The 20,891-nt window shown below is 39.1% G+C and overlaps 1 protein-coding gene across 1 annotated transcript; it reads left to right on the top strand.

The window, feature by feature from the left end:
* The first annotated feature begins 5,611 nt into the window (after positions 1–5,611).
* On the top strand, positions 5,612–20,632 carry LACTB2 (lactamase beta 2). Its single transcript, XM_048938945.1, has 7 exons — positions 5,612–5,818; positions 6,187–6,350; positions 7,605–7,731; positions 9,360–9,538; positions 13,366–13,514; positions 15,017–15,098; positions 17,837–20,632. Exons 1-7 carry the CDS (start codon positions 5,697–5,699, stop codon positions 17,878–17,880), a joined length of 867 nt encoding a protein of 288 aa, XP_048794902.1. The 5' UTR covers positions 5,612–5,696; the 3' UTR covers positions 17,881–20,632.
* The last annotated feature ends 259 nt before the right edge of the window (positions 20,633–20,891 follow it).

Consider the following 20,891-nt stretch of genomic DNA (forward strand, 5'->3'; position numbering starts at 1 on the left):
AAAACAGTTTTATATTTCTCCCAGCAAAATCCAGGTGACTTCCAGAAAGAAGCAGCTCAGCAACTATGATACCTGCTCAGTCCTATAAATGATGAAATTAATACAAGCACTTGGTTAGAATATAGTATTTGTGGACAATATTTCCAGAATCACAGAATTGTGGGGGTTGGAAGTGACCTCTGATGTTCATCTAGACCAACCCCACTGCTAAAACAGGTTCTGTACGCAGGTCACATAGGAAAATGTCCAGGCAGATTTTGAATACCTCCAGAGAAGGAGACTCCACAACCTCCCTGGGTGCCCTGTTCCTGTGTTCTGTCACCCTCACTTTAAAGTTCTTTCCTAAGTTCCGATGGATCACCCTGTGTTTGTGCCCATTGGTTTGTAGCCATTGTCCTTCCTTTTGTCACTGGGCACCACTGAAAAGAGCCTGGCATATCCACTTGACTCCCACCCTGCTGGTATTTATGAACAGTGATAAGTCCCAGGTTTCTTGGCCTTTACATGTGACTAAGCTACCATGGGCTTTTGCAGCAAATTGAAAGTCTGTCTCTGCCAAGACAAAAGAGATGCATCTCATCCATACTTTGTTTTATCCCCCAGACTTTATTATATGCTTGCATAAAAGCCACTGGAATGCACTGGGCTGCTGGTTCTTCATAACTTGCACTTCACCAGGAGTTTGATGGATGCAACTGCACAAGCAAGACAAGGCTGTGACAACCTGGCTGTGGATTAGATTACCTACAGTTGACAGTTTTTGCCAAGACTACCCCTCTCCATGAGTCTGAACCAGATGTGAAAAGCAGGTGCCTTCCAGTACAACACAGACCTCTTTTAAAACTTGAAAAAAGTTGAAAAACTTCAACGACTTTAGCCTGTTACTAACAGAACTTTTAAGTATGAAATAACTTTTGATCATTTGAGGTGAGTGTTCTACCAGAATGATGATAATATTCATAATTTAGTAGCAGAGCAATAAATACATTACATATTGTGCTATATTTTCAAATGCTTATAACTCAAGCTCAGGACTTAAAATTTCTACAAAGCTTTGCAAGTTGTTTGTCCAAATGGTAACTAAGCTCCTGTGGCCTTGAGGGAAGGCATCTAAAATTAGTCAGGGCACAAAGCCATTGCTGTGACCTTTGTTATTAAACAAATTACGCAAATTCTGTAGCACAGAGAAATAAGGACTGAGAGATAGGTTTGCGTATCTCATCCTTGGACTTAATAACCACGTAACTCATGAGTTAAACTAGTGGCTGGATGACCTGTTTGTTTTCTAGTTAGACTTGCCATTGAAGAAAGCACACTATGACAAAAATCCTATGGTATTCACTACACATCTTGTTATTTGCTTCCAAATGGAGCAGGAAGTATATTTTCTCTCTGCTTTGATTAGTGTTGACAAGACACTGGATATTTTACCTTTAGAGTAGTCAACTTTTTTCAAATATATATATATATAAATATATATATTTATATTTATATTTATATATATAAATATATATATTTAAGGGCGCAGGAGCAGGCAGTCCCCCTGAGCTGCAAAATGAGCCGGCGGGGAAGAAGACCGGCGTGGATGAATAGGGAGCTATTCCTGAGGCTCCGGGAGAAAAAGAGAATCTACCGCCTGTGGAAAGAGGGACAGGCCACTCAAAATGAATACAGGAAAGTTGTTAGGATGTGTAGAGGTGAAATCAGAAAGGCAAAAGCCCAGCTTGAATTTAACCTAGCTGCTGGTGTGAAAAGGAATAAGAAACTCTTTTATAAATACATTAACAGTAAGAGGAGGACAAAGGAGAATATCCACTCTTTGCTGGATGAGGCTGGGAATGTGACCACTGAGGATAAGGAAAAGGCGGAGGTTCTGAATGCCTTCTTTACGTCTGTCTTTAAAAGTCAGACCAGTTATCCTCAGGATACTCCTCTCTCTGACCTGGTAATCTCGGCCGGGGAGCACACTAACCCCCCTGTGATTCTGAAAGAAACAGTCAGAGACCTACTGCTCCAGCTGGACTGTCACAAGTCGATGGGGCCAGATGAGATCCACCCGAGAGTGCTGAGGGAACTGGCGGAGGTGATAGCCGAGCCACTTTTCATCATCTGTCAGCGCTCCTTGTTGACTGGTGAGGTCCCAGAAGACTGGAGGCTTGCCAATGTGACTCCCATTTATAAGAAAGGTCGTAAGGAGGATCCGGGGAACTACAGGCCTGTCAGCCTGACCTCGGTGCCAGGGAAGGTTATGGAGCAGATCGTCTTGAGGGAGATCATGCGGCATGTGCAGGGTGACCGGGGGATCAGGCCTAGCCAGCATGGGTTCATGAAGGGCAGGTCCTGTTTGACCAACCTGATCTCCTTCTATGATCTAGTGACCCATCTGGTGGATGAAGGAAAGGCTGTTGATGTGGTCCACCTAGACTTCAGCAAAGCCTTTGACACTGTCTCCCACAGCATTCTCCTGCAGAAGCTGGCAGCCAGAGGCTTGGATGGGTACACTCTTGGCTGGGTAAGGAGCTGGCTGGAGGGCCGGGCACAGAGAGTGGTGGTGAATGGAGTCAAATCCAGCTGGCGACCAGTCGTGAGTGGTGTTCCGCAGGGGTCGGTGCTGGGGCCTGTCCTCTTCAATATCTTTATTGATGACCTGGATGAGGGCATCGAGTGCACCCTCAGTAAATTCGCAGATGACACCAAATTGGCTGGAAGTGTGGATCTGCCTGGGGGTAGCGAGGCCCTACAGAGGGATCTGGACAGGCTGGAGAGCTGGGCTGGAGCCAATGGGATGAGTTTCAACAAGGCCAAATGCCGGGTCCTGCACTTCGGCCACAACAACCCCAGGCGACGCTACAGGCTTGGGGCGGTGTGGCTGGAGGACTGCGTAGAGGAAATGGACCTGGGGGTATTGATTGATGCTCGGCTGAACATGAGCCGACAGTGTGCCCAGGTGGCCAAGAAGGCCAATGGCATCCTGGCTTGCATCAGAAACAGTGTTGCAAGCAGGAGCAGAGAGGTGATTGTTCCCCTATATTCAGCACTCATGAGGCCGCACCTCGAGTACTGTGTCCAGTTTTGGGCCCCTCACTGCAAGAAAGATATTGAGGCCCTGGAACGTGTTCAAAGAAGGGCAACAAATCTGGTGAGGGGTCTGGAACACAGGCCATATGAGGAGAGGCTGAAGGAGCTGGGAATGTTCAGCCTGGAGAAGAGGAGGCTTAGGGGAGACCTTATTGCTCTCTATAACTTCCTGAAGGGAGGTTGTAGTGAGCTGGGGGTCGGCCTCTTCTCTCGTGTCATTAGTGATAGGACCAGGGGGAATGGTTTCAAGCTACGCCAGGGGAGATTCAGGCTGGACATGAGGAAGTATTACTTTTCAGAAAGGGTGGTCAGGCACTGGAATGGACTGCCCAGGGAGGTGGTGGAATCACCGAGCCTGGGGGTGTTCAAGGAAAGGCTGGATGTTGTGTTGAGGGACATGGTTTAGTAGGAGCTATTGGGAATAGGTGAACGGTTGGACTGGGTGATCTTTTAGGTCTTTTCCAACCTTAGTGATTCTATGATTCTATGATTCTATGAATATCAGAAACTAAGGTCCTCATTAGGACTAGCACTTACATTTCCCCTGAAAAATTTGTATTGACAATGTAAAACAGCAACTTATTGAACCAAAGAACATCTTGAGGTTCTGCAGTCACATGTGATCGTACCAAATGTATAACAGCAAGACTGTCAATGCGTGCCTATTATCCCCATTTTATAAGAGAAACGTTAAACTTTTAGCTGGTGGGCTTGTGCAGGAAATGAAGACCACAATGAAAGAAAGAACCTGGAATTAATTGTCCGAAGGCACCCACTGCTGCCATCTACAGACGAAACAGAATCCAAGCTCTCACCTAATAATAGAACATACGATTTTACTACACCATAGTTGTAAGTATCCCCACTTACAGGATAAATCTGCAGTTCCCCCCAGCTCTTAGTTTTTACAATATCAAACCTATGATCATAAAAATAATTTGTGCCTTACTACTCTGTTGTCAAGGACATGTAAATCTTCATTTTAGAAATCTCCTCTACGTTTTCGGAATAGGAAACCAGTGAAACACCCACATTTGATTAGATAGTACTTTTGCTTAATGGCAAAGCAACTGAACTTCACTTAGGGAATGAAAATGGGTTGAATGTACCAGCAAATGGGTATATATGGGTGCTACAAAGTCAACATAATTGAGTACCTCATGAGTAAGTTCAGATTTAGTCACATGTCCTTTTATAAAACAAGACTGGGAAATTATATGGGAAGATATTGAAATATTGAAATATTGTATATAGTGTGTCTTCCTTATTCCAGTAGCACACATGCACACAAAAAAGCCTCTTTCTTTCCACATAAAATATCTTTTTTTGATATCAGTGCATCATGCTTCCATGAGTTTGAAGAAGAAAAAAGAAAGTAAACAATGTTTTGATAGGAATAATTCAACTGAATAATGGAGATTGGCTTGAAGATCTAAACATAGGGTTGTCCAGTATCTGCACTGTGGTCCAATTGCTGTCTGTCGCTTTTTTTGATGCCTAGCAATTAACAGCTGCTATTAAAGTCCATACCCAGGAGTAGGTTTTTTGAATTGCTGCATACAGAGACCTGCACAACATGCTGCTAGGAAGCATCTTGTACATCACAGAACAGATTGTTTTGCTGAATGAGGGACTGAAAATAATTCATACTGTTTGAACTGCTGAAGGGCTGGTTAGCACTTTAAGTGCACTAACATGCAGCTAAATTAGCACTGTTGAAACAGCATAGAGGCAAGCATGCTGTTGGCACCTGAAAAGCAAAGACACAGTGTTGCTGTCTGACCTGGCAGCTGAAAACATTGTTCTCTAACCTTGGAGGCCAGCTGGAAGAGGTGAGTTGCGTACTGACACCAACAAGTAGAACAAGGTCAGGCAGGTAACCAGGTCTACCTTGGAGCTGCCTCCCTGCCAGCTGACATCCTCTGCCTTGCCGCTGCCCTGCAAGCTACATATATCAGATGGATCTGCAGCAGAATGAGAGCTTGAAATGGGAAGAGAGACATTGCAGAGGAGTGGGGAACACCAGTCTATCATAGATGGAAACGTGTAGACCTTTATTACATGTGAACTCTCCAGTAACTCATTTCCTGGCATATGTAGCATATATCACTTGCTGTGAAAGTCTGTAGTTTAGTTTTTCAGTTCCAAGACACACTGCGTTGTTTGTATCTTACAAGCCTTCTGGAAGCATGCCTCTCAAGACTCTATCTGGGGATACGTGCCCCTTCAGAAAGGGGAATATGGCTGTATGTAATACATAGGATCCTTTATATGTATAAACAATGAGACTAATGCAGACTTTGAGATTGTAATACCGCTGAAGTTGCCTACAACGTGGTACTGCCTGCTTTAATTTCAAATAATCGCATTTTTCCTCCTTTTGCAGGCTCTTTAAGGAGGGAGGCTGCGTGCTGCAACGTCTCTAAGAACGCCAGCAGAAAGGCGACCGCCACAGGCCCACATGGACGTTCCCTCGGAGTGTGGCGGCGCCGCCCCGCAGCGCACAAGGGCCCTCAGGGGGAGGAGCGGGACCGGGACCGGGGGGCGGTGCGAGGCGGAGGGCCGCTTCCGCCTTCCCGCGGGCTGTCCGGCGGCGGCGGGAAGGCCGAGCGGCGGAGATGGCGTCGCTGCTGCCGCGTATCGAACGGCTCTCGTCGCGCGTGGTGCGGGTGCTGGGCTGCAACCCTGGGCCTATGACTCTGCAGGGCACCAACACCTATCTGGTGGGCACCGGGCTCAGGTAGCGGCCCGGCGGCGGGGCTCGACGCAGCGCGGGGCTGGGCGGTGTGAGTGTAATAACCCGGGTCGGACTGCCCGAGCTGTGGTGCAGCCCATGGGAAGGGTGGTGGAGCCGAGGCCGTGCTCTGTCGGTGGTGGAAGTAAACTGTGATCGTGTGTAAGGACTGAGGGTTGAAAACTGTGTTGCTTCTAATGACTAAAAAGCTGAAACAGTAGTGGAGTTTAGCTGGGGATAGCTACTGTTGCCTCAGTAACTGCAGTGCTGTGGTTGCTTTTTTTCCTTTATTTTTAGACATTGTTTAACTCACACAAGGGCTCTAAACTCTGTGGTTGTTTGTTTTCTTTTTTTTTTTCTTTGCCCATGTGTAGAAGAATCCTCATTGACACAGGCGAGCCAGCTATTCCTGAGTATATTGGCTGCTTGAAGCAGGCCCTGTCCGAGTTCAACATCTCAATTCAAGAGATCTTGGTGACACACTGGCATCGTGATCATACCGGTGGAATACCTGACATCTGCACAAACATCCTGAATGGTAGGCCACAACTTTCAGTTCTTGTTGCAAGATATGTGGCAAGAAGTAACTTAAAACGGCTGATTCTTTGTACAACAATTGGAATAATCTTTTGCAATCTCCACATAATCCACATGCAACTTCACTGTACCACTATAATGTGTAGAGTGAAACAGTGAATAGTCTGAATTTCATAATTACAGTACTGTATTTTTCTTCAATACCTGCGTGTAACTTCACAGAGAATTTTTCTTGCAAGTGTATAATGAGCAATTTGCACGTTATCAAAAGACATGAGAATAACACAGCGCTTTTTCCATTCTGCATTGACAGTGGTGACAAACTGACTGTTTTTACTTGTGTAAAAAGCAATAAATAATCTCTTTTTAAAAAAAAAAAAAAAAAAAAAAGAGCATGCATAACATTGAGACTTCATACTGTAGACCATGGCAAACTTTTAGGCCTCAAATCAGGAGAAGAAGGTAGGGATGTTATTTATGATAAATTCTAATGTCAAGTGCGTATTCTGTAGTGATAGCTGAGAAGTTATTAATAGAACAGAGTAAGCAATGTAGATAATGCAGCTCATCTTGGCTTCAGTGGACTTTGTCACAGTCTTTATCAGATCTTGTTGAGTTGCCAGATGCATATCTTCAAAAAAGCTCTAGCAATGCTGAAACCAGCATGGATGTCTTAGTGACAATCTTATTTACTCCTTAAAGTTTAAGACTTGCAAGGGGTATAAGTGCCTAACTTTGGGATTGTGTGCTGTCTGTAGCCAAGGCGATCAAAGCACGCGCAATATAGAATGAAAGATGCTGAGGGAGGTTTCATGTCAAACCATTTAGTGTTAGATAAATGTTGCATAGTGCTTCTGTGAATCATAATGTTGGACTCGAATGCTATTTTACACACTTATCTTTTTGCTCTTGATGAGTCAGTAAGGAACAACATTTTCAAAATGTAATGATTATTGGAATTCTGCTTATACATAGTTATGTATTAATTTCACTCTTGCTTTTTACTCTTCAAAATTGCTGCTGGTACAGAGTATGGTATATAAAATTCAGAGCCTTCACTACTCGGTATTTCTGGCTCTAGAAGAAGGTTATTTTATAAGCATAAAATTACTGGTTACCATTGTTTACCTGAAGATTTGCTATCAGACAGTGTAATAATTTATAGTACATCTACAAAAAGCGTAAGTAATTCTGTAGTATTAGCTTTGTCAGTGACAAAATATGAATCGTTATTTTCTTTGCTTTCTTTAAATAGACTCTGAATATCGCATTTGTAAGCTTCCTCGTGTCCCTCACTGTGAAGAAATAATAGGAGATGGAGGATATAAATATTTATATCTTAAAGATGGGGATGTGATACAGACAGAGGGAGCCACACTCAGGTAAGCAGTGATTTCTGCAGCTTTGTTTGATCATTTGTTTCTTCAGAAATCTGGTGCATATATGTAATCCATACAATCCAATGTCTGAGCCTGCCAACATTTACTCAAGTAGACTTCCTGTCATGACTCAGCAGGGTGTGTTTATGCAAAAAAGTTGTTCTTATGAGGAATCAGCCTTTAGTCTTTGGCCTCACCAGAGAAATGCCTTCCTTGAGAAATATTTCCTGAGGGAAAAACCACACAAGATTTTATGTAACTTGTCTTTACTCTTAGATACATAGTTATGATGTGAAATTGATACTTTGGTGATGTTTGTGATGATCTCTGTGAACATAATAAAATGCTTCTAAAAGAAACATTGCAACATTAAGTATTTAGCATTAAATTGTTAAATTCTAATTTGATTCCAAACAAATCTGAAGGTGGTACGTTTTGAAGTATGCAGTTATGCAACCAACCTTTATACTTGGTTAAGAGCATGTAATCTCTACTAGTGAAGGATACTCATAGATGCCCTCCCTGGTGGTTTTAAAGCAACAGTGTCAGCACATTTCATTTCTGGTTAGCAACTTTAAATTTTTCAAGGAGGATGCCAATCCGTGTTAGTTTCATTCAAGTTTGGTTTTTTGCATATTAGTATTGAAACTTCCTGGTGAAGCTCCATTAGGAAAGCCTTTCACCTGATTTTCTGTTGCCTCAGCAGGGTTATGACTCACCTGCTTTCCACAGCACTTGGTATTCCAGAATTGAGAGCCGTTGCATCAGTGCTGTGCTTCTGGCCCTCTGCTGAAGTGTCTGGGGCTGTTTAGCATTAGGTTATATGCCATGTTTGGCACCAGCTCTGTGCATCCCATTGACAAGTAGACTCTGTTGAGTTAAAGCACTGATGCTGGTCTGAGCTTGAGTCAGAGGATTTCTGCCTTTCAAAAACTGTAGTGCAGCTCCTTAGCAGCTCTGATTACTATATATGTGTCTTTTAATTTTAACACAGTATTTCACTAAGCTGTGGTATCTTAAATCCATACCTTACAGATGTTTCATGACCTGCATATAAAAGAGCTAAAAGACCACCAGTCCTTGTATTTTACAGTTCTGCCCACTGTGTCATGGGGCCTTCAGGGTAAACTAAACACAGGAATGCAGAATGTTATTTGTGTTATGTCTGTTAATGTACAAGGAATTTCTCAGAGAATCAGCAACTTTTTTTGCCTTTTTTTTGCCAGGTGCAATGTGGATGTCAGGAACTTTTCAATCTGAGAACAAATTGTCATTGTTTTTTTCTTTCTTAAACTATCACAGTGAAACCCTCTACAACAGAAGTTTTACATGACTAACTAGCTGCACTAATGCACTGCCTCTGTGATGTGACTAAGACAAAGAACGTTACAGATGTTCATCTGTGTTCTCTATTTGGTATAAGAGAATGGACTGAGATTAAACAAAATAACATTGTGTTTACACTGACACTTCAGAAATTCCCAGTAGAATACCTTTTGTGATTCTTCCTGTAGGTTCCTTTGGAAAGGTATGATTTTATCACTGTTGTTTTAGGCATCTGGAAATGAAGGTAGTTCTGTATGACTGCTGAATGAAAGTCTTAAACTTTCTTGTCGTTTTTCTTTAAACAGAGTTTTATATACACCCGGGCACACTGATGATCATATGTCTTTACATCTAGAAGAGGAAAATGCTATATTTTCTGGTGACTGTATTTTAGGGGAAGGAACAACAGTAATAGAAGACCTGTATGATTACATGAAAAGTTTGAAAATGTTATTACAAATGAAACCAGATTTAATATATCCAGGTTAGTGGTTCTGTTTTGATTATTTATATATTTTTAAAATATATATATATAATATTTTTTTTACTGTATCAACTCTTACAGTCAAAGATTGTTATTAATGTAACAATTCATGTTCAATATTGAATGTATGCCTGGTGCTAAACTGAGTTAATGGCTTGGACATCTGTGACACTTAAAAATCTCTCCATGACAAATAGTTTTCATTCCTGTGATTTCTTCCTTTGAGGGTGATTCTTGTTCTTTCTGCATTAAAAGCATACAGAAGCCAGGATTGTTGACTGCTGCAATCATATAAGAAGTTGGCTTTTATTTCATTAACCAATCTATCACCAGTGTTACCCTAGAAGAATAAAATAGTTCTTCTTTTGGTCCTCTGCAGCCCATGTACTCAGTCACTATGCAGTGTGTTTTTAGAGAAGTGTGTTCTTTGCAACAGTTTAATCACAAATTCATCTTGGAAGGCTGCAGAACTGTCAAATGGTTATGTTAGTTAATGACTTAGCTTAATAGGAACAGGATCCAACAAATCCAAACATTATGCTCTAAAAATAAATTGCTGATGGATTCTGTCTAAAACTCTGCTTTTCATTTTTTCCCTCTTATTCCCAAGGTTTGGGGAAGATGTGTTTATTTTTTGTATAAACTACGTGTTTATTTCTATTTGAGAAGAATGGGTTTAACCTCCTCACTTTCTTCCTCAGTTACATCTCAGGAATTTCTCTGGCCTTTCCTGTTTCATCTTTTTCAGCTAGTTGGAGGGACTTTCTACACTCTCATTTCTGTCTACGTCCATTAACTATGTTTAGCCTGCATAGCCAAATCTCTTTTGTGTTCTTTTTTAATGCAGATATAGTAGATATTTAAGATCTAAAATCATAAGCTGCTTAGATCAATTTTTTTTAAAAGTGCAATTTAAGAAAAATATGATTCTATGTATTCCATGGATGTGGAGGCTGACACAAACATAAATAGTACTTGTAGTAATTGACTAAACTAGTGGTAAAACTAAGAATACTTGAGGTTCTGAATCTCAATCTATTGATCAATGAAACGTTCTACTTCTTTTTTTTCTTAAAACCTGCAAAGCACAATCTGTTCCTTTAATTGAATTTCTGTCTTCCAAAAACCCCACATATGCCAATTTGTGTTTGGTTTATTACTTCTATCTGCTGTGTCTCACTCTCTCCTTCACCATTATTTATCTAGATTACACATTCACCAAGGTTGAACGTTTGTCCCACTTATCCGTAACCGTTTGCAACGCTGCTGTGCGTGTGCTCATGCTCTGCTTGCAATTAGGAAGACAGTAGGATATTACTCATTTTCACTGATGGGTAGCTAGGTGTTGATATGATTTATAACTTTGTTTCTTTATCCACACATCATAAAATGGATGTGCAATAGCGTAAAAGATAGTTATTGCCTAGCCAAAATAATTGTTTATGTTATTGCTATGTACTATAGTAAAAACCGTAGCAGAAGATAGTTTGTTTTACTGTCACATTGGAATGACTTCGGGCAAAGTTCTCATTGCAGTATTTTGCTGCTCGTGGTTGGTGAGAATCCTTGGGAACAGAAAAGGCCCTGTGGCCAGCAGAGGGCGCCCTATCCTGTAATATTAAACACTGCTACTTGGCGGCATAGAAGAAAGGGCACAGTAGTTAGAAATCTGTGCAAGACTTCAGGAGCCAATTCTTTTCTTTTAGTTTTATCTTTCTTGCTTCCATTTCTCATGGATGAAACAAGAGAACCTATATTACTTTACAGGATGCTATAAGAATAAATGTGTGATCACCTGGGATATACAGAAGTCTTAAATATGCAGCTGTCTGACATAATGTCTAAGTTATTTTTTTAAAAGATAGTTATATTTTAAGATATCTTCTTCAAATACTCAGAAATACTTGAAATTTATGTAGATATTAATTTTTTAGTGAGGTTAATTATGTTGCTATCCCTGAAAATTGCAGGTGTGAAAGATCCACACCTAAATTCAGTTCCAAGCTTTATGACGTTTAATACTCAAGTACTTAAAGTGCTTGAGTACTTTATTGTGCCTGCTGTCTTTTTGAGAATGTAAGTGGACAGTTGACATTATGGTCATTGCTCTGTATATTTTAGTGGTTTTCTAAATTGAATTTTTTTTTTAATGAATGACAACGTGTTTACAAGGGCTACTGTTATATTTATAGCTCCTTTTGTAAGGAAAAATAAATTCAGATGAAATATAATTAAAATCATGAAAAATAAGTGCATGTGTGACAGTTCATTTTTATGTTGGCCTTAACATGGAGCACCTCTGCTGTGAGGAAAGGTTGAGGGAACTGGGTTTGTTTAGCTTGGAGAAAAGAAGGTTCCAGGGAGGCCTCATTGTGGCTTTCCAGTACTTGATATGTTTGGAGGAGGAACAGAACGGCTGTTTATAAGGGTGGATAGTGATAGGGAGGACTGGGGGGGGGAATGGTTTTAAACTGAGACAGGGGAGGTTTAGGTTGATATTAGGAGGAAGTTTTTCACACAGAGGGTGGTGACACACTGGAACAGGTTGCCCAAGGAGGTTGTGGATGCCCCATTCCTGGAGGCATTCAGGGCCAGGCTGGATGTGGCTCTGGGCAGCCTGGTCTGGTGGTTGGTGACCCTGTACATAACAGGGGGTTGAAACTAAATGATCATTGTGGTCCTTTTCAACCCAGGCCATTCTATGATTCTATGATATCTTTTATTGATAATTTTTTACTTCAAGTCTGTTGAAGTGAGTGTACAAGTTAAGGAACTTTTGACTTGTGGTAAAGCATAGATTTCTTTGATGCTTTTTTTTTTATTTCACAGGTATTCAGATTATGAAAAATTATTTGCTCTTTTTCTATAAGGTGCCTGTTTTCAGGTGAAATAAGCCATAATTTAAACTACCTGAAAGCTAAAAACTTACTTGGTCAGTCAACCAAGAACTACAAGTAGAGAATATGATGATTTTTCAGAAACAGCCCAAGAGCATCAAAGAAAACTGATTGGCATGGTAACCAGTAACTTTTAAACTTAAACTTTTAAAACTTAAAGGAAAGATAATTTTAGTTCTAAAGAAAAGTTATATTTTATTTAAAAAGTGAGAGAGTTTGAACTGGCAGAACCAGAAGCTGATGCTGCTACTTTAGATGATGCATGCAAGATACAAGAAACCTTGCTATACAAATATTAACACAGCACTGTGTATGAGTGAGTTCTGAAGATATGTCATGGAAAATGTGTTCTCTTGCAGCTTAACTTACTTCACCTCTGTGTTTGCTGGTGTTTGTTACAGGAATGGTAGTACAATACGTGAGTCTTTGCCTCAATCATTACTTTATAGAGACCAGTTTCAATTTAAATCAATACCGATATCCTTTGCGGAGGGTGAGACAAGCAGATGTAATATAATAATCTCTCATCTTTCAAATCTGTTCAGTAGCAAACTCTTTTTTCTTGCATTAAGCAGTATAAAGTAGTTTTTTTTTTTTTTTTTTATCTTATCAAAAGCATTCCCTTTGCACATTCAGACTTGTGAGATCTCCTAATTCTCCTCTTCCATCTAAGTCCTATATAAGCGCAGACTATGATGAAGGCACTCAAACTTAATTTCAATCCCTTTATAAGAAAAAAAAAAATGCAAAGCATGAAGAGCATCTTGTAGTTTTGCACCAGGGATGCTCAGAGTGATACATACAGGTGCTGTTCCTCTCATACAGTTCTTAAAGCCTACCAAAGTTTATATAAGAATGAGTCAGTTATTCTGTAGCATACTTAAATCCAAATGTAAGTAACAGCACTCTGGTGCATGTGTTTCAATTTAGGTCATGGCCCAGTGGTCCGTGATGCAAATGCTAGAATTCAAGGATACATTTCTCACCGAAATGCACGTGAAGAGCAAATTCTGAATGTTTTCCAGAAGAATGCTGGAAAATCATATACATCTTCAGAGCTTGTAAAGATAGTGTACAAGGTAATTACTGATGGAAGTCTTTTAGCTTTAACTAAAGAAAATTGAGAGTATGTTACTAAAATTGTACATAGCAGCCTAAATGTTTGATTGAAGATTATGGTGGCTTTAAAAAAAGAAGGAAAAAAAAAAAAGATTGAAAGATTTCTGCCTGTTCAAAATGTGTATTTTAAATAGCATTGTTTAAGCACTGCATTGGATTGGATTGGAGCTCAGATGATCCTTGCAAATTTCTTATTCCACTACATAGCCTTAAGCTTGGTTTCATAGGACCAAGCTGAAATACAGCTGTAGTGCTTGGTTGTAAGTGCAAAGTGTGGGATTACTGTTAATTGTTGACCTGTCTTCGTTCATCGGTCTGCAGTTTTGCAGAGATAGGTATTGCACTCAGAAGTCAGGTAGCTCATATGTGTCATTAGACAAGCATCCCTACTTCATTCCTCATGTAACCTCAGTAATTTGTGCATGTGAAGTGGGAGTTATTGCATTTAGCAAATAGAAAGAGATGCAAACATTAAAGAGATGCAACTTTAGCTTCAGAGGAAGATATCATAATTGTCAATGGCTGTAGTATGTGAAGAGGTCTGTCACAGCTTCACAACTATTTTTTTCATGGTTCTACTAAGCCCCAGTTTCCAAAGAAGAAAATGCAAGTCACACTGAACATTTTCCATTGCTGATGTACTATTATCTGTGGCTATTTACTTCTTGCACTTTGTAAGTGTAGAGCCATCTTTATGCTTCTGTAAATCACAAACCATTTTTCCTGTGACTGTGTTTTAAGAGTTTTTTTCCAGTACTACTAAAGCTTTAAAACAAAAAGTGTATTTTTCTCAAAGCGTTTTAGAGATTCACAATTTATTGAGCCAATTTTCTAGGGAGTTTCTTCCTTACTTCAGATCTTGGAGAAGAATTTTTTTAATCTTCTGTAAGAAGGCTTTGTATATATGAAGATAATGCAGCAGAAGGGGATTTTGAAAAATATTATTATCATTGGTTATAATATTATACTTTATCAGTGTGAAATTTTAAGATACTTTGTCCTCCTGAAGCTGTATTTTTAAATTGCTTACACATTTATGGATGCTAGTTGTTAAAGAATAGTAAAATCCATGCAAATATTGTCAAGAAAAAGAAGTAATCAGTATCTGTGGAGAAATGCATCTTTGATTTTGTCATCGAAACCTGTGGAAAAATGCTTAGCTATATTGACAACCCAGTGTAGACCAAGCTCAGAAGAACGCAGTCTTAGAGCTGACCAAAGCTTGAATTACGAAAGTGTGTGATGCAAAAAGTGGGCACAGTAATCAGAAATGTGTTATAGTCTGCAGTTTAAAGGGTTTGAAGTTAATTTAGTCATTTCAGGTTTTAATCACTGTATAGCTAAATGCGCAAGACAGTAATGAGAAGAGGAAAAGCTATATTAATAAACAATATCAGTGTACTAAATATATATTTGGGAGATACTTAAATTAATACAAAACATATGTTTGTGTTCCCATTAGGACATTCCTGAAAATTTACTTCTAGCAGCAGAAAACAACCTCATAGTCCACTTGAAGAAGTTGGAAAAGGAAGGAAAAGTGTGTAAGTTGGGGATGGTGGGATGTAAAGGTAGTCATTTCCATTTTGATTTTCTGTGTAGATGATCAGGGGACAGGAGCACCTCCCCTATGAAGACAGGCTGAGGGATCTGGGCTTGTTCAGCCTGGAGAAGAGAAGGCTGCAGGGTGAACTCACTGCAGCCTTTCAATACCTAAAGGGTCTCTAAAAACAGGAGGGGAATCAACTCTTTGAAAGGGTAGATAATAGCAGGACAAGGGGAAATGGTTTTAAGTTGAAGGAAGATTTAGGTTGGATGTCAGGGGGAAGTTCTTCACAGGAAGAGTGGTGAGGTGCTGGAATAGGCTGCCCAGAGAGGTTGTGGATGCCCCGTCCCTGGGGGTGTTCAAGGCCAGATTGGATGGGGCCCTGGGCAGCCTGGTCTGGTATTGAATGTGGAGGTTGGTGGCCCTGCCTGATGCGGGAGAGTTAGAGCTTCATGATCCTTGGGGTCCCTTCATTTTGTGCACTGTGCATGTTGTGTATGTGTGTTCTGGGGGTGGTTAAAATCAGATAGAGTTACTTTTTTCTGATTAACATTCTGATTGACTTAAGCAGAGCAACTATATTTAATTTATTATTTTTACACTGTTGCCTTTACATTAGTGAACAAAATGAAGTATTTTATTTTGGTAATGGCAGGAGCAATTGGAAGCGCTTTCATCTATGAGCTGAGGAAAATATTTGTTTCTGTACATTACATAAGTACACTCACACACACTGTACATTACATAAGTACACATCCGCAAGTAAGCAATTACATGAACAATTTTATCTGTTCAAAATTGCTTACATTGGTAAATGATGACAATGTGAAGTTGGTGCCTTTTTTTCCATGGTGCCTTTTTTCCATCGTCCTGTTTATTTTAATAATTAATCATCTGATAGGCTCAGTACTGATTGAAAAGCTGAGAACGAATTTTTGTTATTATTATGATATGATATTCGTTCCAAGAAAAAGGACTAGAATCATGCAAACACAGTTGTTTTTATTAAAGTTCAAATATAGTATCTTCATGCGTACTTCATTCAGAATGCCCTGTAAGCTTGCTGACTGGCACTGCACCAACTTTTCAATCTGATTTCAGTTCTTGGTTGTTGACGCAGCTTACTGAGCACAAACCTGCACGTTTCTCCAACCTGGCTACACAGAGTTCCTCCAGGGTATCCGATGCTGTTGACTGAAATTATCTCTTCCCTTTTACTGCTGGAGTGGCTCAAGCAACAGCATTTTACGTTTAGATAAAGTAGTGGGTAAATTAACTTTCTCTTCAGCGGTAGAATTGCAGCCTTTCATACAGTAGGCTGTGTGTTTGTATCATCAATGTTGAGGAATTAATTTCTCAAAGTTACTTACTTCCATCTTTTAAGCCAGTTTTGTTCAGAACAACATTCCATGTTTAGTGGACACCATTTTCCTCAGAAAGGTGCTTACCTCTGAAGGTTGAAGATACAGAAGATAAGGAGCTTCAGTCAGATACCTGTTCACAAAGTATCTTCTGCTTGAAGACATTAGAGAGCTGTAGTAACTAGAAGATAACTGATTAGAATAATTTTTATGATTCTTTTACATGATTTTGCTGCCTTCTCTTGTTTTCTGAGGAGCACAAGAAGTGCTTTTTAAAGGTCTTAGATTTGGTTTGGTTTTTGGGTTTTGATCCTCATTTCGTGCTCACAGACAAGGAAGAAAGCCATCTCATCAGAAAACTTGAGGCATCTATGTGCTGACCTCTACAGCCTAGAAAATAGCTGCTAACTTTTTCAGTACGAGCTTAGACCTGGACCTGTGATACACACTTAACATCATGTAACCATTGCTGATCTTTCAGTTCAAATTAAGCACATCTGTTGAGGAAAGTTGATTGGTTCTTAATGAGTAGCATACAAATGCTTGCATACTCACTTTACATGTAGTCTTACAGTATTTCAGATTTTGTCATTGTGATGGAAGATAGGCAAACAGCAGCATGGCTACAGCTCCTAATTTTCACAAAATATTATCTCAAAGAAACGTGTTGTTGGTGTTGGTAATGAATAAGACAGGCATATTCCACTGTTACTGGAGAGCTGCTCCATGCAGATTATGGCCATACGCTTCCTGCCACTGTTGTTAATTTACCACTTCATCCTAGGGATTGCAGTGTATATGGGTACATAATTTTTATAGCTCCAATTAGGAGTGATAATGGCTTTTACTCATTTGTTTTTCTCACTTTGGACAGAAAAACAATGCCTTGCATACAGGAGCATTGCACGACACATACATGTAAACTCTGCCATATTTGGAAAATTGTCATTGTTTCAAGTTCTTAAAAAACAGTCGAAGAGATAAAGCTGCTATAAATTTAGCAGCACACTTCTCAAGTTCATAAATGTCACAAAATGCAACAAGTGTTCCTCTACTTCAAATTTATTACTGTCTAGCAATTTTAGTATCCTGAACATTAAATAACTGCAGGATTATTAAGCTTTTTTTTTTTTTTTTTTTTTTTTTTTTTTTTTTTTTTTTAATATCACTAGGACTTACATTGTAAAACAGTGTTAATCAGTTTCCACTACAATTCAGCACTGGCCTGCAGGAAAGCATTTTAATAGCCAACCTGATCATCTTCTTCAAAATGCCATATAAAGACATGCAGAATTTGCAGATTGAGATAGTCTATTGCTTATATGTAGCATCTAAGTGTTAGCTTATGACTAATTTGGACTCTTTATCTTAACAGTACATGATGCATCACCCAGCTTCAGATGGAGAAACAATCTGTAGCTTACACAAGATTTCTTGAGAGCATTTTCAGTCTGCACGGTTGCTGCATGAAAGAAGAGAATGATGAGCTCGGAGGATATGTGAAGTAAAAGTCTTTCATTTGTTTTTTAGGTTCTAACAATTTAAAAGTGATGTTTATTAAACAGTAAATTGGAGAGTGTATAAACAAATCTGTAGTAAAAAGAACAAAGATCAGACACTTCAGCTGCTTTTGTTGTGCTTTTCAAAAAGTGATTCTGATGGTAACTTCTCTGTAAATTCTAAATACAACCAATTCTTGCTAGCAAGTGGAAATACTGTTTTTCATATTCTTTTCCATAATGTAACTGTCTGTGCACGTTTTTGCTGGCAGTATGTTTTAACTGAGAGTACTTCCAGATATATCTGTTTGCTCATGGAAACACCATTTCTGTGAAATTTAAAGGAGCATTAATTTACCTAATTAATGTCAAAACATACACAGCATTAAGACAGACTTTAATTCTATATCTTCTAAGTTTCTGCAAGAATGTGTTTAAAAAGCTACTTAAATTGAAATATATATTGTAAACAATATGAGGTTATGTTTTTCTACCACTTTATAACAAGCTTAGAATTGTGTTATTAGCACCATTTAAAGAACAAATATTTTAACTAAAGGTTGTATTTGATTGTAAGATACTGAGTAGTTGTAGTAAAATATGTTTGCAGATGAATTCAAACTTTAGTTTTCTGTGTAGCTTTCAGAGTAATATATAAATGTTTGTATTATATTGTGCATTTAACATATGTTTTTGATTCACTTTTCTAATGCTGGTCCAACCTTAAAGAGATGTTTAAAGGTACTAAAGACAAATGTATGTTCTTGAAAATCCTTGAGAACCTTTCAAGTTCCTCCTGTATCTTCATTTGTGGAACATGCATATGTTTGGGTGTTTTTAGTAGGCACAGCTTAATAGTTACCAGAATCTGATGAAGTTGATAACATTTGTTCCTAATGATGGCTTTTTGCTTCAGGAGAAGAGAAATTTAAGTGAAATGGTACAGTTTTGTCATGGTGGGAAGCCTGAGAACCTAAAACACAGTAGGGTTTGGTATGAAGTGATGATGTCTCATTACCTTCCAAGCTAAAGAAAGCTACTGGCATCCCAAATGTCACTGCACCATTTTCTTCTGTTTGACTGTGTTTATGGAAGATTCTTCAGAACTGAGTTAAATTACAGATAGTAAAGAGATGTGATGCAAAGAACTACATTACATATTCCATGCTGTGATGCAGCTGACGTGTAAAGCTCATGAAAGATGAGGGAAATAGCAGTTTGACCAGACTTGAGTTGTCTTCTGTGATATAGATGGTGTCTGAAATATTAAAAGCAGAGGTTGCTTTACTAAGACCTATACTTGCATCTGTGACATTGCACAAGTCATAAGATTCCTTGCTATGAGATTTTAGGTTTGTTTAATAATGGGACAGTAAGCTATAATCCATGCCTATATAAAAATGAGGATCATCCTGTTTCCAACCCCTGCCTTGAATTCATTAGTCTGTGCAGAATCTATTTAGGACTGAGAATGAAAACAGGAGAAGGGGCAATTTCTGTCTCATCAAGATGGAAGGGCAAATGTTCAGTGCATTAACTTTGTAAACAGCTGGGGACAGAAGGAGCACTAAATTGGGTAGTTTTAATATGCTGTCCTGAGATGAAACACACAGAAATGTAGGTTATTAGGTTTAAGAACTAGGAAATAATTTTGACAGTAGGTATAACATTTTCAAGTTTCCCATTCTGCTTCTTGCAGTTTATATTTCTTAATAAATATCTTTCTTGAGATATGTTTTTAAGTATAACTGATGATTGAAAGGTTCCCAAATTGGAAGGGCATTGTTCTGTCTGTATCTGTTACGTCAGGTGCAGTAATATGGTTACTGCTAAATCCTCCACAATCTTCCAACTTGAAATAGATTTCAGACTTCCTTCCTAAGATCATTTTGAAGCATAGTCTTTCAATATCTGGAAAGCTGGGACAAAATCTGGCAAACGTAGACCAACAGCCCTTTGGCAAGTAGTAAGACTGAGGACTGACAGGTATTTCAGATCATAACACTTTGCCTAAAGCACCGTAAGAAACATCACGTGGCAGAAGAGAGGTCTCCAACAATAGGAATATGTGGAAAACACTCAGATGAGGCAATGGGTTGCTTTATTTTCCTTTTCAGTGTAGTGGTTTGTATTGATAAACACAAAAAGCCAGTTAACACCAAGATCTCTGTGCCTGTAAAGTAAGACAGTAGCCATCCGCTCAGGGCATTTGCTGATTTTTGCTTGAAAAATAGGATGTCCCATCCCAGGTAGTTAAATCCCATTCCCTAAGTTCTATGGACTTGTTTTCTTTTCATAAATAAATTCAAGACTACTTTGAAAAAAGAATTTTTTTATTTTTTATCCTAACTCGGTGTACTTCACTTCTGCATTATATTATATTACATCTGTAACTATGTGGAATGCACCTAAATGCAACTTTCACATCATCATTTTTGAAATAATGTTCTTTACAAAATATATGGCCAAGAGATTGAGGGATTCCTAGGATTGAAAAGAAATATATTAGTATTGAAACAGGAACGCTTGTTCAGTTTGAACTACTTTCATATATTAAAAAAAAAAAAAGGAGGAAAAAAATAGTTTATTCTGTATTCTAAGTATCCCAGACCATCTCCAATTACTGAGTATTCCTGTCTCCATGACTTAATAAAGTTTTACAGAGCTTCTGAGCATCTTCACAGATTTTATTTGTTTAGAGTAGCTCTGGTTCTGGAAAGACCTGATTTAATGCTTGAGCCTGAACATAAATCTAGTTTATATTGGCAGGTGTCGTTCAGAAAGCTGGTCATGGCCTGGATGTGGTGTGCACTCTGCTCTGGCAAGCCAGAACCCACCCTCACACCACTCAGCTTCAGCCATCAGGTACGCTGGAGACTATTCTTCTCCAGTGGGAGTATCTGTCAGGACACCTTTATTTGCCTTCCCTTT

This window comes from Lagopus muta, chromosome 3, assembly GCF_023343835.1.
Source record: "Lagopus muta isolate bLagMut1 chromosome 3, bLagMut1 primary, whole genome shotgun sequence".
Lineage (NCBI taxonomy): Eukaryota > Metazoa > Chordata > Aves > Galliformes > Phasianidae > Lagopus > Lagopus muta.

What these genes read in the sequence shown, in the direction of transcription:
- LACTB2 (XM_048938945.1), top strand. Translation starts at nt 5,697, where the DNA reads ATGGCGTCGCTGCTGCCGCGTATCGAACGGCTCTCGTCGCGCGTGGTG. An exon ending in ACAGAGGGAGCCACACTCAG is followed by an intron (nt 7,732 to 9,359) that starts GTAAGCAGTGAT and finishes TTCTTTAAACAG; the next exon opens with AGTTTTATATACACCCGGGC. An exon ending in TTGTAAAGATAGTGTACAAG is followed by an intron (nt 13,515 to 15,016) that starts GTAATTACTGAT and finishes TGTTCCCATTAG; the next exon opens with GACATTCCTGAAAATTTACT.